The 18,262-nt window shown below is 50.0% G+C and overlaps 1 protein-coding gene across 2 annotated transcripts; it reads right to left on the bottom strand.

Annotated features, from left to right (window-relative positions):
- Positions 1-2,258: 2,258 nt before the first annotated feature.
- Positions 2,259-17,222, bottom strand: Stk11ip (serine/threonine kinase 11 interacting protein). Of its 2 annotated transcripts, XM_028760702.1 has the most exons (24): positions 16,947-17,222; positions 14,179-14,384; positions 13,906-13,980; positions 13,556-13,651; positions 13,105-13,212; positions 12,905-12,976; positions 11,892-12,018; positions 11,578-11,681; positions 11,377-11,472; positions 11,206-11,247; positions 10,875-11,024; positions 10,599-10,683; positions 9,757-10,098; positions 9,397-9,602; positions 8,923-9,039; positions 8,624-8,801; positions 6,297-6,509; positions 6,056-6,159; positions 5,160-5,257; positions 4,886-5,064; positions 4,581-4,662; positions 4,401-4,471; positions 3,726-3,973; positions 2,259-3,070 (listed from the first exon to the last, which is right to left on the bottom strand). In XM_028760702.1, exons 1-24 carry the CDS (start codon positions 17,005-17,007, stop codon positions 2,921-2,923), a joined length of 3,210 nt encoding a protein of 1,069 aa, XP_028616535.1. In that variant the 5' UTR covers positions 17,008-17,222; the 3' UTR covers positions 2,259-2,920. The 2 variants fall into 2 exon arrangements, with proteins under 2 accessions (XP_028616535.1, XP_028616536.1); XM_028760703.1 differs by lacking the exon at positions 13,105-13,212.
- Positions 17,223-18,262: the final 1,040 nt, after the last annotated feature.

Below are 18,262 nucleotides of genomic sequence, written 5' to 3'. Positions count from 1 at the left end.
AATGTGGAGGCTGGAGAAGTCGTCAAGTCCTAAATAATCAAATGACAAAAGGATGGGCCAAGAAAAAAACATGTCCTGACTCATGCTCTTTCCAGAGGTGTTCAAGTTTCCTCCAAAGCACACTGAAGAAATATCCACTCATAAACACGTGGGCAATAAGAAGCAGGCAGCCACTCTTCCACTTACAAAGGACATTCCAAGGCTCCTGGGTGACAAAGCAACATGTAGCAACTAACAGGCAGGTTTTGTAGCCAGCATTACTTAATGCATTAAGGTTTGCACAATACTTCCACGGACATTCAACACCTCTGTAGAATAGATAGGTTATTGATTAGTCTCAATTCCACACTGCAGTTGAGCAAACAAGGGGATGTTATTTGCTCACAGCTAAGCAGTGAATCATACAACTAAGACACAGTCCTAAATCCTGTGTCCTTCCATAGTATAACCACACCACACTGACTTGTGGATGGATGCAAAATGTGGCATGCCTGCATGCCCTCACACAGAGCCGTGTGACTGAATTCTAACTGCAGGTAAGCCACCAGGGCAAATATATATATATGTAAAATCTTATACTTTGGCATATATATAAAATCTATCTATCTGTATGTATGTATATAATCAAGATAGGGCTTCTCTCTATAACTGCCCTATCTGTCCTGGAACTTGCCTTATAAGCCTGGCTGGCCTAGAACTCAGAGATCCTCCTGCCTCATTCTCCCAAGCACTGTGATTAAAGGCTTACGCCACCACTACCGCCCTGCCTCCACTATAGAATCTTAAAGGAGGAAAGGTGCTACTCATCCCTCCATCAAAACTGACTCATCCTTAAGGATCACCTCCCATAAGGAGGTCAGGTCTTTAGCAGGCCAGCTCTCCTCAAGTAGACCTAGAATCATTTAACCCTCAAAAAATTTTAAATATAACTTTTATGTCTATGATAATTTGGAGAATTTAAATTTCCTTTTTAAACAGTTAAACTCTCAAGTTGGGCTCACACTTTTAATCCCAACACTTGGGAGGCAGAGGCAGGTGGATTTCTGAGTTCGAGGCCAGCCTGGTCTACAGAGTGAGTTCCAGGACAGCCAGGGCTACACAGAGAAACCCTGTCTCGAAAAACCAAAAAAAAAAAACCCAAGACAGTTAAACCTTCAGTGCCATTCCTTCCATCCCCTTCTGCCTCCCCTCAACTTTATCTCCTACCATTGCTTGTTCGTCCCTTTAGGATCTAAACACATACAAGCAAATAGTAAACCACAGCCCCCTTCCATACTCCTTTTATGGACAATGCAGTGCGGAGGTATGGTGGTTTCAGAATTCTCTCTCCACTGCTTTCCAGGAGCCACCAGGCCTCTGATGAGTGTTCCTCATGCCAGCCTGGGGCCAGAGGCCAGACAATCGATAAGTACTCGCTGGGCTGGTAGGGGGTGGGCTGGGAAGAGTAGACTGAATGGACCAATTGATCTCTGGGGACAGCCCAGAGCACGCGTGGCAAGAGCCTCCGGTCACCTATGCTTAAAGTCACCTTCCTAAGTGGAAATGGCCTCAGGCCTGATAATGTCTTCTGGGGCACAGAAAGAACACCTTTTCACAATGCTGCCAAGGATGGTCATTGTTAAACAAAGATGTTTCTGAAACTAGAAGCACACAGAATTGGAAGATGCCTTGACTTACTTCTGTGCACTTCAGCCTAAATGACTGGAGATTCCTCCGTCCCAGCCACACTGTGACCTGTTTCTGGTGTTGCAGTTGCTAAGAGACCTATGCAGAAGGGTAGATGTGGGCCAGAGGCTGAGCAGGTGTTCTTCAGTTTTCTGCTTTCAGACAGCTCGGAGTCACAGATGGGACAGAGTTGTGCAAACCACTGAGAAAGTGGACTAATATTTGGGGAAGTTTTAATTTACTTCAATTAAAAATTCAGGGCAGCGTTGAAAACAGAAGTAGGTGAAATTATTTTGTGAGCCTCTGCACAGGCCTGTCTGGGTCCCCTGCAGGCAGTATCAGAGGACAGCTATTCCAAGAGCACTTTCCATTGGCTAGCCTGTCCTAAGACTTAGCATTTCCCCCTCACCATCCCAGCAGACCAGATATGGCATTGCCTGGGAAAAACTGACTACTTTTTGGGGGGTGCTGGGGTGGGGTGGGGCAGTTAAGCAGGTAATGTGTACATGTGTGTGTATATATGCATTGAAATTTTTGGACAGGTACAGTGCTTGGCTCGGGAGGTGACTTCCAGAGTCAGCAATGACAGAATCTTACTTTTTATTGCAGGTCTTTATTTAAAATGTAAACTTTGGGAAGAGGGGAAGTTCACGATTTTCTCACATTTGGTGGCTCATGCCATTAATCTCAGCACTTAGAAGGCAGAGGCAGGCCTCTATGAGTTCAAGGTCAGCCAGGTCTACATAGCAAGTTCTAGGCCAATCAAGGTTATGAGACCCTGTCTCAAATAGAACAATGAAAAAATCTTAAAGGGCCAACTATTTGACTGGCAGTGATCTCATTCAAGGCCACAGGATAGGTCACAACCTGCCTGGGGACTAGGTACACTAGGTACAATTCTACTATGCTAGATCAGGACTGCAGATGGGTCTCAGTGCAAACAAGGTTGCTTCCAGGAAGAGATTAGGGGATGACAGGCTTTATGGGAGACATTTCTATGTACTACCCATGACACCTGGCATGGAAACCTTTCTTGATACCTGAGAGAAAGTGCTGGAGAAATGTTTCCACTGACCACTTAGCCTGCTCTACTGCAGATCATCAAGGGCCAAATGGTTTCTCTTGTCCTTCTCTTAAGCTGTAGTCATTTGGAACCTCACAAGCCAGTGGCCAACAGCAGCCAGGCAAGCAGCCAGACCCAGAGCCTAGAAGGGACTTTGGCAGTGCAATTCCACCACGAGTCAGTGAAGAAGCCTCATCGGTCGAGGTCCAGCACCTCCTGGGTTACCGTCCGGAGACCAATGGAGAACAACTCTTCCCAGGGTTCCCGAATCCAGGCCAGCAGGGCTGTCAGCTGCTCCACACATACAACACGGAGTGCCCAGAAACTCTCCAGTCGAGACACCTGGTAGATTGAGCAGCAGGCAAGGGAAACATGGGAAGAAATATACCAAAAGTCCAAGGAAGGTCTTAGAGAGGACACATCACCCTCTGCCTTTAAAGGCTCTTCCCCCTTTCCCCACCCCAGGTCTATGTGACACTGCATTAAAGGGTGACTCTGAGCATTAACGCCAGTCTAGTCAGCACTGCCTGAGGGCTCTAGGGGGCTGCTGTTCACAGTTCCATCTCTCATCTTCCATGCTATAAGGAACATGAGTTCTAAAGTCAATTCCAATAACTGCAGGTTCAATTCTTGACTCTACCCTTGTGACTTGTCCAAGTTTCATGTCTCTGAGCCTTAGTTACATCATCTGTAATACAGGACCAATAATAGCACCTCCTCCTCGTGTTGGAGTTGTAAAGGTCAAACAGTTGGCACACAGTGGGTAGGCTGATCACACCAACATACACCAGCTAGGTATTTCAGTACAGGGCATCAAGGCCAGGATACTGCCACAGTTGACTGCTGTTTTCTACACATGATGCTCATCCAAACCTAGGTCTTTTACATCAGGACTCTGTCCCCATTATATGCCTGCACCTCCCTTAGCACCATCCCAATCCATTCCCATCCTTTGGAGATGCATTGCCACATTGTGTACACACACACACACACACACCTCGTCATAGAAGATGAGCCGCAGGTCCAAAGGGCTTGTGCGATACAGTTGCACAGAGCTCAGACTGCTGAGTGGTTGCTGCTCCCTGACCTGCAAGGAAGGACCTGGCCCCTGAGGAGCGGGCTGCTCAGAGGCTTCACCAGACACCACTGGGAAGGGAGATTCTGCATGGGACCCTGCAGGGTCTTCATCTAATAGGTACAGGGTGGTCAACGTCAGCAACAGGGACACAGGACAGGTAGAGGAGCCTGCAATGAGAGCAAGGGAGAGGGGCAAGATGACGCCTACAATGAAAGGCTATGTTGGACCTAGATCCCCGAGATTAGTGTCCCGGTGCCGCCCTGGAGAAGAGGTGTGTGCCACACTAAAGAGTTGGCCACAGATCGGCATTATGCTTCCACACACTCCAGGGACCGCTGACAGCCAAAGGCCCTGAAGGCCTATACTGAGGGAGCCAGCACACCAGCCACCCCCATCAGTGGTCCGTGGCCTCTTGACAGGATGAGTGGAACATATCCAGCCAATCACCCACTTTACTGTGGATATGCCTGTAGGGTGAGGAGTCCAGATGCCAGAAACTGAGCCTTCTCCATGGGCACGATAGAGGCAATAGTGGACAAGCCAAGGACAATATGGGCTGTAGAAACCAGAGAAGCACCGCCAACTCGGCCTTACCTTCAGCCAGAAATGCCCGAAGGTAGAAAAACTGGGGCACCTCTGCAGAAGTATCTTTCCCCAGCAATGGCCTGTGGAGATCACAGCAGACTCAGGGAGAGAATCAGCCAGGGTAGGATGGGAGTAGATGTGGGCACAAGAATGGGACTCCACCCCCTAACCCTACCCCTGCTGACTCACCAGAGCCGATGCTGTGGGGTTACCACCTCCTCTGTGGCACTGATGCAGTTTCTCTGGGTACGAGGCAGAGATTGCAAAACACCTGGATAAAGGCAGCCAGAGACAGAACCTCTCAGAGGCCTCTGCAGTCCTCTACCTCAGCCTCAACCCTGGTTCCACTCCATTAACTCTGGGCCTCAGAAACTTCTACCAGTGGGATTTGACAGAACAGGAAGTTCCAGGACCATCTACTGGTGAGCGTCAAACTGAGCAGCAGGCCCTGAAAGCTTCACTTCCACATCCATCCCTCCCAGCCTCTCCCTCACCAGTGAGTTCCTCAAGGAAGGCACGGCAATGCCTGGCATCTCGGGGCAGTAGTACACAGCTGCCAGTCCCAGCTGCCCACTCCAGACGAAGGCTCTGGCCTGCAAGGCCAAGCTCCATGCCACTTAGGTCCTGCAGAGAAATGGCCAGGGTGGGCTGCAGCCAGCTAGCAGGAGGCCCACTGTGGAGAGGGCAGAGAAACCAAGAGTAAGAGGAGGATGGAAAGAGGTTGGCAGGACTGTGACGCGGCTCCAGCTATACACCTGGCACACTCACCAGATGGCCCCTGTCACCTTCAACAGGTAAAGCATGTGGTCAGACACAACCACAAGGCACAGAAACTCCCCTGTGTGGCCTGCTAACACCACTGGCACCTAAGGGAAGGGAAAGTTGATGAGAAATTAGAAAATAAAAGCAAGCAGACAGCGCCAGACCAAAAGCTGAGTGGCATTCCAACCCGCGCTCCTATCATGACCGCTTCACTACCTGTGAGCCTGCAGTCGCTTCCCACCCACCCCCATCATCTCCCCATTTCCAACCTAGCCTCCACACTCAGTCAAGGCCATCTTAAGTAACAGACTTGACTAGTACTCCCGATTCACATCCTCTGGGCAGTCCCTAGACCCCATCCACACTCCTGGCAGACACCAGGTTGCTTCTGGGCAGCTTTTCCCGGCCTCCTAGATTCCCGAGGAAGCTGCCTCTAGCCCTGCACACTGGCTGTCCCATCTTTCCCACGAGCTACCTTCTCTCAGGCCTCTGGACATTTCTAGCTTCCTTCTCCTAGAGCATGGGCCCATGCAGACTGGATTAAACAGCCCCTCTAAGACCTTGCCCTGACGCAGCAGCTTCACACTGCATAACCCGGTTTCTCTATGACTAAGGGCAAGACAGCTGTGTGGATGAGCCTGAGTGTCCTGGGCAGGAGGAAGTGATGGCACATGTTTGTGCTGCAGGACAGACGTCTGCTCTCGGCCTTGGCTCTAGGTCAAGGAACACTATTCCTACCTGGATGGGACAACTGAACCTCAAGTGTGAAGAAACATGCCCATAGTCACACGGTAACTATCTGCTGCTGCTGCTGCTGCTGCTGCTGCTGCTGCTGCTGCTGCTGCTGAAACCCAAGCATTTTGACTGGATGCCCAGGGCCATGGGTCGTGGGTGGCACAGACCTTGGTGCAGCACTGGAACTCTTCCTCGGAGTCGCTGAATACCTCAACATCCAGGAAGAGCCGGAGCCGGTGGTCCACAGAGCGAAAACCGGAGTGTCCAGGGGCTATGAGCAATCAACAGGTCACCAGCCTGGCTCCAGGAGGCCACAGCTCCAACTTTCCTTCCCCCTTCCCCCTTCCCCCACCCCCCATGCCCATCCCTCCCCCAAGCACACTTCCACTTTGTTCCACCCATACTCACAAGGGCTGAGACTCCAGCTGCTGTGGCCATGGCATACGGATGCCTGAGGTGGGATGCCATCAGGTGCACTGGGATAGCCACCGTGGTCAGCAAGGTCACACACAGAATCTGCTGATTGGTCTTCCTGGTTCCGCTCTCTATTCAGGACTTCCTCAGACACAGTTAGGAGAACCACGTGGTCACTCCCACAGCTGGGACATACAACAGGAGATTCTGGAGGGAGGGAGGGACACTCTGTCAACCTCCCAAGGGCACAATGCTCACAATACTCCCTGCCACTGTCCAGCCTCCTCAGATCCTATCTCTAGCTCCAGTCACGGCCAGCATCTCCAACATCCCAGCCCTAACCCCACATCTAAGCATAGTCTCTAATCTGCCTCTCCTCATCCAAGGGTCAAGTTAGCCCTTGGCCAACAGCCTCCTAAAACTACATCCTATCTCCTAATTTCCAGGTCCTGCCCTGGCCCCTTCCCATAGCGTTGGCTTACTCAAGCACTGCAACGCTTTACTAGCAATTCCTAAGAAACCAAAATCAAGAGCTAGGAAGATGGATGGTCCAATCCTTACAGTATCTCCTACACAGCATGAGGATCAGAGTCCAGATGCCCAGGCCCCAAGTGAGAGCAATGTGGGGCCATGTGAGCCTCCCAGTGTTCTGGGGAGACACAGCCTACCGCTAGAGCTTGCTGGCCAGGCAGCCTAAACAAACTGACGTGCTCCAGGTTCAATGAGAGATTATGCCAAAAACTAAGGTGGAAAATGACTGAAAAATGATTGAGGAGGACACCCAAAGTTGATTGGTCTCTGGCTTACACACACACACACACACACACACACACATGGACACACACGATAATAATGATAACAACAACTAACAGCAAAACCAACAGACTGGGGAAGGCAAGGAGGTCTCTCATGCCAGGCAGGTTTAAGTCCCAGCTTCGTTAACTGTAGATGGATGGATAATCGTGGACCAGTCATCTGTGCTCTGAGCCTGACCACCATAAGATAATGAAAAATCACATCTGCCTCAAGGCGTCAGCAGGAAGGGTGAGTGGACACAGGTAAAGAATGAAGGATGTGGATCAACAATGAGGGGGGAGACACTGAGTGGCTACACAACCCAGGCATGTGCTAGCACCCACGGCAATGTTCTTATGTGGCGGCTCCATCAAAACTTCTCATATCCCATTTTGCAAGGAAAGAGAGAGAGAGAGAGAGAGAGAGAGAGAGAGAGAGAGAGAGAGAGAGAGAGAGAGAAAGGAAGAAAGAAAGAAAGAAAGAAAGAAAGAAAGAAAGAAAGAAAGAAAGGAAGAACGAACTAAACTAATTCACACATCCTGCCCATACCTCTGCAGCTGGAGGCAGTAACAGGAGCTACCATATATTGAAGGACCTTTGTTTTGTGCCAGGAGCTATGCTTGGTGCTTTACTGTCATATTTAAATCTCACAAGAAAGCTGGGCAAAGTAGCACACAACTGTAATCCCAGAATTCAAGAGGCTGAGGCAGGGGGACTATCACAAATTCAAAGCCAGCTTCAGGTACATTCAAGTTTGAGGCCAGCCTAGTTATATAAGACTTGGTCTTGAAACATCAAAACTTTTCAAAGAGAAATTCTGTTAATGCAGAAGCCACAGTACCTATGGGAGACAGCCAGGACCCAGAAAGAGCTGTGATGTCCCATTGCTTATGTGGCCAGGCCTGCTGGGCTTGGCAGGGCAGGCTCACAATAGACAATGACACAAGGGTATTTTTCTGGAAAAAAAATAACATAGTCCTGCTATGTCTGCTGCCAAGAAATGTGGCTGATAAAAATTGTGCATTTCGCACAGCTGTTATCCAGAATTTCCCTTCCTTCTTCAACATCTCCAAAGCCCTTTTGTTTGACTAGCCTATAGTGGAGAAATTCCCAGAACAGAACACAAAGAGAAACCACAAGGTGCTGCATCCTACCAAGTGCTAACAAGGTCAGTCAAGGAAGGAACTTGTGCCAAACACCAAAGCAGCTCACTCACCAGCCACTGCACAGAGGGCACATGACAACCCGGAGCAGCACTGAGGACTCAACTAGGCTTTATGCCATTCCTGAGATGTCACCCACAAACTGCCAAAAGCCATCAAGTGAGGAGATTTGAAGTGTATGTTTAAGTATACTCACAGAACAGCACTTCCCAACTCTGACGGGGACATTTCTGCTGCTTAATGCAGGAGGCAGGCAGTCGTATGCCTTTCTCCCTTGGGCTCCCTCTCCACACTCCTCTCAGAGACACGTTCCCTGCAATGGGATAGCTAGGTAGCCAGCGAGGCCAAGGGCACAGCTGGTACCTGTATTTTGAAACAGAGGCTTCCAGCCTTCATCACTCTCCAGTTGCAACCTGGGCTCCTCTGGCTTGAACTCACAGCTACAACGTAGACACTGGAATCTGGCCCCCTGTGGGTCCTTGGCCTCCCCAGGTTGCTGCTCTTTCACACTGGTGAATGGGGTCAGTACAGCGAGTAGCTCCTGAGGGAGATAGGGCAGAAGGAAGCTAGCTGTGAGCAGGTGGACCTGCCTGGCATACCTCTAACCCTCCAGCCTGCACCTGCTCCCTCCCCACTTCCCACCCGCCTCTGGATTCCATCACCTGGATGGCTTCATGGGCCTCTGGCTCCAGCACAACATATCGACGTAACTGCCTGTCAGGACAGATGTAGGAAAAGCGCAGGACAAGAACTGGAGCCCCAGGGGGTGGACCTGAGCCCTGTGCAGGAAGAAAGGAGAACACAGCAGTGAGCAGAGGAAAGGGGTCAGGGCTACATGGAGAGTGGAGGAAAACAGAAACTCTGGACCCCACAATGCTGGTGCTGACACTAAGTCCTTGCACAGAGTCCATCCTTTAGTCTCCCAAGTCACACACATCAGCCCCACACACACTCAGCACCCCTCCTTGGCACCGAGTTCTCATCAGAGAAGATAGAAAAAGACCCTTGTGTCATTGTCTATTGTGAGCCTGCCCTGGCAAGCCCAGCAGGCCTGACACACAAGAGCCAACAGGTTCTCAAAGATGACTCTGGAAATGCCAAGAATCCCTTCCCCAGAACCTGACCCAATAACTCACCTCAGACACTGGTTCACCTTGGGTTCCAGTCTCTGACTCTAGCTCAGCTGCCACCAGGCTCTGTAGCTCCAGCCGCTCCAGGGTCCGAGCTGCTTGGAGTTCCACTTCAAACAAGTGGGCAGAAGTGACCCGGAGAAAGCACTCCTTGCCTTGCACACCCCCAATTCCCTGCAAGGGACACACCAACATGGGACGACAGAGCTCTGCTGCAGAGAGACCAAGAGAGAACTGGAGTGAAAAAAGTGTCCAGGTCCTCTGCTATCCCGTGAGTGGTATTCTACCCAGCCTGGCCTCTCCACAGCCCCTCTAACATCCCAATGCCACGTGCCCCCAAAGCCCCTATGGTCACAAGCCTCTCACCTTCCACTGCCTTCTGCTCCTCTTCCTCCTCCAGGTCTTCTCTCAGCTCCTCTTCTTTATCCTGTTCTTCCCTCTCCTCACGGGCCTCTAGCTCCACCCTGCCTTCCTCTGACACCTTCTCTGGCGATTCCTTAGTGTCTTCCCCTATGGCTGGAGGGCTGCATGCAGTCTCCAGGCTCTGGACATCCAGAGGAGGGGTGCTAAGGGCAGGAGTCTTGGTGGTGGTAAGAGGGGGGCTCCCCATGGTCTCCAGGTGGCTCCTATACTGCAGCCAGTCACAACCAAACCGCTCCCGGAAACTGGCCAGCAGCTCCAGTTCTCGATGCTGCTGCACAAACCACCCTGAGACAGAGGAGGACGGAGAGCTGAGCGCCCCCCCCCAAGACCATGGCGGCTGACCCCAGCCTCTTCAATAGGCCTCCCCTCAGCAGAATGTCCTCAGGCATGTCCTATGGAATACTGTGACTATAAGCAATCCTGGACCACACACAAAACAAAATTTGTGGAGATTCACAAACATGGCCACACATCTCAGACTCTGAGATGACTTGTAGGGAAGAAACCTGTTTCACGTTGTTTCAGCTTGTGTTTCCCAAATGGTGGTGGCCATAAAGTCTCTTTCTTATAGAATCTTTAGCACCTATAAAATCCATGTTCTTAGGAGAATGCTGCCTGGAAGCAGATCTCTCTCTTAGGGTTAAACTATAAAGACAACAGATTGAGGGGCCCTCCACAATAATCTGTACCACCTCAAAATCAAGTTTCTCCTCTGACACCTACATGTAAGGCGACATCAAGATTCGAGAGGTCTGAAATGGAGTGAGCAAGTACGGTCAACTTACCAGCTGGGGAGGGGTCCAGAGTTCGGAGCTCCGGGTCTGTGTCACTGGGCTCAGAGATGCTAGCCCGCCTCACACGGACTCGGCTCTGGTTTGGATAGAGAGATGGAATTCTATGAAAGCCAGCCTGGCCATCCATAGCTGCCTACCTAACTCACCAGAAAATACCAAGTCCTAACAAGGACAAGGCCTTCCTGTGGCTAGTCTACCGAGTTACCCACAGCACCAGTAAAGACATCACGCAAGCCCAGGGACAAACCAGCAGAAGAAGCTACTTACCTTAACCTTACGAAGCGGGGCCTGGGCCACAATGCCCCCTGAGGAGAGGCTATCACTCAACTCAGGGCCACCTGAGGTTTCAGTGGTACTTCCTACTGTCCAGGGCAGGGGTTGGGTCACAGAAACAAGCCCTGAAGATTCTGAAGTTTGCTGTGTGATGACAGGAAGGAGTCAGAATCAAAGGAGCACCTCTGCCTGCTGGAGCTAACCAAGAGGAGGACCCCACTTTCTGCTGACCAGGAAGACTCTCCTACCCTGTCTCCCAAGCTACTACCATCCCCCTTCATGTCATCCCATGTGTCCTCCTTCATCCCACCCCCACCTGACTAACCTGAAGATCCTTCAGGGACAAAACCTTGCCATCAAGCAGGAACTGTGCAAGACAAAGGAGAGGACAGTGCTGGAGATGGAGCCCATCACCAGTGACTCCAAGAACTCACAGCACCACACGGTGACTGGGACTTTGGCCTCAATCAGGGACAGACATGAGATATTCACTCACGCCATGAGCAGCATTTCTGGCCCGCGGTGACAAGTACTGAGCAGTGGCTGCACGATGTGCAGGGTGGAACCACAGAGGGTTACCTTCCAGATAAAGCTGAGGGCAGAAAGGAGACGGCATAGGCAACGGATCCCACTATGTGAAGGAACAAGGAGTCAGACCTAAAGGTGGCTCCCAGGCCATTAGACACTGGCGTCTCACCTTACGGAGCTCAGCCAGCAGCCACAGTGGTGCCAGCTCTGTGTGTCCTTCTAGAAGGTTATAAGCCACATCGAGATGTCGCAGGTTCTTCAGCTGCTCCAGGCCTAGGGCAGTGGAGGGAAGGAAGAGGCCTTGTGGAGGCGTGTTGTGGGTAATGGGTATGGTGTTCTGTGTGCCCTGGACAGAGGCAGGAGGAGAAATCTTTGCACCACAGTCCTTCCTCTAAGTCCTCATGAAGCTCTAGACAGTCAACCTGAGCCACACCCATCTGATTCCCTTCCAGCTGATGCCACCCCAGTACACTTCCTACTCACCCTGAAGGCTCCGGAGCTCATTGGCCCTCAGTATCAAGGTCCCCAGAGCAGCCCCTGACGGTCCCATTCTCGGCACCAAGTTCAGGTGGTTATAGGAGATGTCCAAATGGTACAGCTCAGATAAGTCCTGGTGGTGGGTGAGGAGACAAAGGTCCTCAACTCAACAAAGCTCTAGGCAGGGTCCTCCGTGCCATCCTCTCAAATCCACACCGGCCTACAAAAACTGCAGTGTCAACACAGACGACTTCCTCTACCTTGCACTGAAAGACCTGAACAAACACTAGCTGGTTCCTAACAGTTCCAGGTACACCCCTGGATGCTACCTCCAACCTTTAAGTTCCCACCTGGTAGAAGACACTCAGAGCAACCAAAGAGTTCCTCTGTTTCAGCCATAGGCTCTGTCTCACAGTCTCTGAGGGACAATGGGGAGCTATCCAGCCAGTTAGTGCAGTCAGTGAGAAAAGCCATGCACTTCAGTGTGGACCCAGCACCACTTCCTGATTTGTGAATTCCCCATTCTGAGTGCTGCTGAGGTCCATGCCCTTCCCACTCCCTCATTCTCCAGTCAGTTCACTTTGAATCCTCCTCATTTTAGGACGTTACTTCTCATTGAAGTATGCCCTTACCACTTTAACCAGTATTCAGTCCCCTTTATCTTTAATGGAGGACAGAAAGGTCACAAGGAAAGGGTTTGTCACCATCATGGAATCTATCACTTCTGGGCTACACACTAGGATAAGTGATACAGGTCCTCTTCACAGGTACTGCCATGATGTATACCTTACAGGTGAACAAAGCAAGAAGTAACTGACTTGCCCCCAGTCATCCAGGTATTCCAAGCTAGGAAGCGCTTTGTTGTATGCTAGAGGGGAAACCCACACACAGTACTGATTCTCAGGATGCGCCTCCACCTAGGCCCAAGAGCCATGTGGAGCACAAGCTAATCTGACAGTCAGTGAGAGTGGAGCCATCTAAGGGTCAAGTCCATCAGCAACCAGGCAGCCCAGTCTTACCATCAGGAAGCCTTTGCAGTCCTGGATATGATTGTGGCTCAGGTTGAGGAAGCGGAGAGCCGACAGGAGACGCTGAAGGAGATAGGAAAAGGAAGCACAGAAAGGTTCTTCACAGAAGGATGCCTGCCAAACAGCTAGCATTCCCCCCAAAGGACCCTCCTTTCCATTCTCAAAGGCACCTTCCCTTGGGGGACACTCACCAGGGAGCTGTCTAAGTTGCTGAGTGCATTGTAGCTGAAGTCAGCAGAAAGCAAGGCTAGCCAGGGGAGAGCAGAACAGAGGTCCCCACCGCAGGCCGACAAGAGGTCCTGGTTAGGGGACAGGCATAACTACAGCTTCATTCTCTGTCTTCTCCCCTGGCATGCTCTACCTTCTAGTCTCCCGTTCATATAGACCAGGCTCTACCTGGACACTCCACAGCTCTGAAGAAAGCTCAAGTCTCTGTCCCTAAAGAGCAGACTACGGGGACCATATGCAGACCATAGGGAGACAGATAAACGGCTTGGTGTGACTGTAAACACACAGACAGGTTGGACGGGGCTGTGGTGTCACACAGGACAGAGGGAGGGGGAACACGGGGGAAAACCACAAAGCTGGATCTTCTGTATCTCTCGGGGTAAGGCATCAGGGTCCACCGCTCACTCCCCTTACCTCTAGTGCCTGGATGCTTCTGTTGCAAACCAGGGACTCCAACTGTGAGTAGATGCCGCGAAGGCCGCACAGGCTGTGGATGGGGACTCCTCGAAGCTAGTGTAAGAGAAGAAAAGGAGGAAGGTAAGCAAAGCTTCAAAGAAGACAAAGGCCTCATCCCTACCTTTTCTGCTGGGGAGGAGGGAAAAGACCCAAAGCCCAGCTACAGTTTAAGGAAGTGTTCACGGAAAAGACATTACCGAGGAGCAATGGTGCCTTCAGACATGACCTCCCACCAAAAGAGGCCATCTCTTTGTCCTCACCCCAAGAAGCTCCTTTGCACTAGTTTCTGCCCACACACATGTTCTCACCTCCAGCTGCCGAAGAGACTTGAAGGGGAAAATCTTGATAGGCCCTGGAAGGCCAACACCAGGGATGTGGACCAGCTGAAAAAGGAGTATTCAGGTTACTGAGGCAGAGCACCTTCCCTTTTATCCACACCACTTCCTCGGCATAAGCACCAGTAAGGATCACTGACATCATCTGGATCTCAGCCTCGAAGCCTTCTCACACCCTACCCCATCCCTGCCTCCATCGTTCCCCAAGGCTCTCTGCGCGTCCTGCCCCCATGCTCCTCCTAGGACCTTGAGTGACAGTGTTTTCTGAAGCACATCGAAGAGGAACTGAAGCTGGAGGATGACGGGTGAGTCTGCAGGGTGGGAGGGAAGAGCCACAAAGCCTGTCTGGCCTGGGCCCCATGGCCCCAGGTACAGTTCAAACACTCTGTTCAGCTGTTGCAGTGTGGCTGTTAGCAGGCTCAGTGTGCTACAGCCAGAGAGAACCGCATCCCCTGCAGGAAGAAGGGCAAATGGGAAGGAGGACAAAATGAAAGGTCTTTCCTTCTGGGCCCCCAAAATGTACCACTCTTCTCTGTACTGAAGATATTCCACTGAGAGATCAAACTGTCTACCTCCTCCCCAGCTCAAACGTCTTTTACAGCTCCCCATTTAAAAAACAAACAGCCGGGCGGTGGTGGCACACACCTTCAATCCCAGCACTCGGGAGGCAGAGGCAGGCGGATTTCTGAGTTCGAGGCCAGCCTGGTCTACAGAGTGAGTTCCAGGACAGCCAGGGCTACACAGAGAAACCCTGTCTCGAAAACACACACACACACACACACACACAACCACACACAAAAAAAATCCTAGCTTTTCACCCTGATACAGAAACCTGTTTTACTACAAGACTCCAGGGAACATTTTCCAAACGCTTTCGGTTTCTACTCTGTAGAAAGTAGCCCAGGCTACTTACAGAGCTGGAAACACAGCCGGCTCGGCTCGGCTTACACGCTCTCATTTCAATACATCCCTTTCCACCGCCATGCTGAAGATCACCTTCACTCAGCAAGCCTTCACAAAATAATACCTCTGGGGCTGTGGAGATGACTCAGTAAAGGACTTGCTGAGAAAACCAGCGAATCTGAATCTGACCTCCACCACCCACAAAGTGGTGGGAACTGAAGAGGCAGACATAGAAAGATCCCTGGGGCTCAAAGGTTAGCCAGCCTACTTAATCAGCAAGCCCCAGGTCTCAGTGGGAGACCCCTTCTCAGAGAACAAGGTAGACAGCTTCTGAAACATGAGGTCCCTGGCTGTCCTCTGGCCTTGATACAAAGGTGCCCTCCACACACAAAATCAAAATATTTAAAGAAATAACACCCTGTACCCCACTTCTACACTGCAATCACCCACTTTACACAAAGGCTAACTGTATATTGACCTTTTTCTGGTTGCAAGAATGACATGCACATTTATAGAAATTCTCAAAAAAACATTGAAATGCATGTTGTCCATTACAGCAGTTATTTCTATAAAGTTGCTCTACCTAATGAGACTATGAGCCCTGTGAGGTCGTCTCTCAGATATTTTCCACTTATCACTCTATCAGGAAAGTACAGTTACAATAACTGTGGGAATTTTTTTAATATATTCTGAAACCAGGTATACTGGTGCACACCTTTAATCTCAGAATGTGGGAGACAGAGGCAGGTGGATCCCTGTGAATTCCAGACCAGTGCAACACAGTGAGCCTCTGTCTTGGGGCGGGAGTAGGGTTGGACCAAGAAGTCAAGATCATAATTTCAAGGCCAGCTCGGGATACCAAGAGTTAACAGAGACCTCACACACCCTTCACTCAGCTTCCCCCAAATACACTTACGGAATTATAGTACAATTATCAAAACCAGAAAATGTTGGTGTAATAGTTACAGTGTCAGTTCTATTCTGTTGGTGTAGCTTATGACAACCACCACCATAATCAAGACACAAAACGATTCCATCCCCACAATCATATTCACACACTCCATGATTCCTAGCCTGGGAGCCAAGTCAGATTTTTGCTGAGTAATAAATCTTACAACCTAAAAAAGTGATTTTCTATGCACTAGACACTGAGTATAGACATGATTCAAGGTGTCCCTTGGAAGTCTAGAAAAGACACAGCATGGGAGTAATTATTAACACAAACCAGAAAATGAACTACCATCAAGAGACTCAAGGGATGCCATGGTGGGATATCCAGCACTAATGTCATCGAGACAACACATGACAAATGACTCTGCTGCCTCATCTGAATCTAATCATTATCTCCTAAAGACAACTATTGACTCTACCTTACAGATAGAGAAACTGAGGCTCAAAGAAGAATCTCTCTTTTTTTGGTGGGGGAGGGTACTAGATTGTAAGTCAACGTTTGCACATGCTCAGCATATGCTCTGCTACCGAATGATATCCCCAGCCCTCAAAGAATCATCTTCATTGTGATCATCTAGCTGATAACTGATATATTTCTGATATCGAGTCAAAGCTTGTTTCTACAACTGATGCCAATCGCGTAACAAATGACATGGTGAGCACCATGTCTAGGCACCGGGAGAAGCAACTATAGTAGCACTGTCTTTTGAACACTTATTATGCATGCACGCATGCACTGCACTAAATAAGCTAACTAAAATCCCGATATATTTTGCGTTCAGTACAATCATTACGTTAACCTATCTGCGAAGAATATTGAGGCTTTAAAAACTTATCCAAGTCTGATAGAGAGTTGAGACTAACCTATGTGGATCTCACTCCAAATCTAAGGTGTTTTAAAGGTGCTTTCTGCTCTTGTCGCCAAATATTTAATCTATTAATGATCCCTTCACTCTGGAGAGTTAAGTGGTATGAGAGACGGATAGAGTTTAGACTGTCAAAGACATGACTGTAAACAACGCGTCACTAGGAACACACCCAAAAGAGAAGACGCTGGCACCTCGTGACCCCGCCGGCAGTGACTCGGTGATTCCCAGCGTTTCTGGACAGTATCGAACACACCCAAGACTCCCAACTAGATAAGCCAGAAGTCAACTCACCCGACTCCCGCAAAAGTCCCGCGAGTTTCCACACTACTGAATCCCGCGGAGCGGTCGTCATAGCCACGGGACGCTGGGGGCGGAGCTTGGGAAAGGGGGAAGCGGAAGAGCCTCAGGTGGGCGGTGTCGACAAAAGCCAAGAGCTTTCGGGCAAATGGAGGCGTCGCGCAATGTAAAACGTAAGCAGCAACTATAAAGAACGTCCTCTCTGACCCGCTTTCCAAAAACATAGGGCCTCGGGAGCCCATGGGCCTGTGTAAACCGCACTCCAATCACTTTGGCAGCCGGACTCCTTTAGGGCAGGAAGTCCCGCCCCGGAAGCAAAGGACCTACCGGAAAGCCTGTCTTCCCTACCGGAAGCCACGCCCTAGGCGAGCGGATGTGTCAGCCGGACAGAACTAGCCAGGATTATGCCCCGAGCTGGGCCCCAGGTCTAGCTCGGCTCTGGGTGGCCCCTTCGGCGGAGAGAGAAACCTGACTCCTTGTTTGCAGACTGGGCGGGGAAGCAAAGTTTGGAGAAATGGGATTTTGTGTTAGAAGGAAAAGAACTCATCCAAAACAAATACTGTTTTTCCAGTTAAACAGCTGTCCTGTCCTCCTTGCAAAGTTCTATTTCAGCCAGAAGGGCTAAGGCTGGCAGGGATGCCACCTCTCAAATCCTCTTTGCTGTCATAGTTCTCAGTCTCTAGACTTATATTTTTCCTTAAGGTTTAGCACACTCTCAAATTGGTCCTTGGTCTCTGATTTCAGAGCTCTGGAAGCAGAGGCAGGAGGATCTCAATGAGTTCGAGACCAGTCTGTTCTAAATAGTAAACTTCAAGCTATCCAGGGCTACATAGTGAGATCCTGTCTCAAAAAAACAAAAATTAGTTGCTGATAATGACCTGAACCCTGTTTTTTTTTTTTTAACTTTATGTACAGTTCAGTATATCTGAGACTAAAAGTGGTTTTCTTAAGTTTGAAAATAAAATGTATGAACAGAGGTTAGGTTATTTACCTGCAAAGATCAGTCAATGAATAACAAAAGCAAGACTGTTGACTTTTCTAGGTCCAAATTGCCATTGTGGCTTTTTACCCTGGCTCCTGGTCTGGCAGTTGACATCAACTTCTGGACTACATTATGAAATCTTTGAATCTGGACTAAATTATGAATTTCTTTGGATGGAATGCCTAAGGATTGGGAGGGGAATGTCTTTTATGAAACACCCCCTTTCCAATACAAGAACGTTAAAATGAATGTGAGATTGAAGAGATAGCTCAGTGATTAAGAGCACCGGCTAGTCTTCCAGAGGAAAGGGCTCAGTTCCCAGCACCCA

Source organism: Grammomys surdaster, unplaced genomic scaffold, assembly GCF_004785775.1.
Source record: "Grammomys surdaster isolate TR1022 unplaced genomic scaffold, NIH_TR_1.0 126546, whole genome shotgun sequence".
Lineage (NCBI taxonomy): Eukaryota > Metazoa > Chordata > Mammalia > Rodentia > Muridae > Grammomys > Grammomys surdaster.
This window is presented reverse-complemented; position numbering and strand designations above follow the sequence as displayed.

Excerpts from the sequence above, each read along its gene's own strand:
- Stk11ip (XM_028760702.1), bottom strand. The coding sequence starts at position 17,007 with ATGACGACCGCTCCGCGGGATTCAGTAGTGTGGAAACTCGCGGGACTT. Across the intron at positions 10,684-10,874 it reads CCCCGCTTCGTAAGGTTAAG|AGCCGAGTCCGTGTGAGGCG; the intron begins GTAAGTAGCTTC and ends TATCCAAACCAG. Across the intron at positions 10,099-10,598 it reads TCTGGACCCCTCCCCAGCTG|GGTGGTTTGTGCAGCAGCAT; the intron begins GTAAGTTGACCG and ends CCTCTGTCTCAG.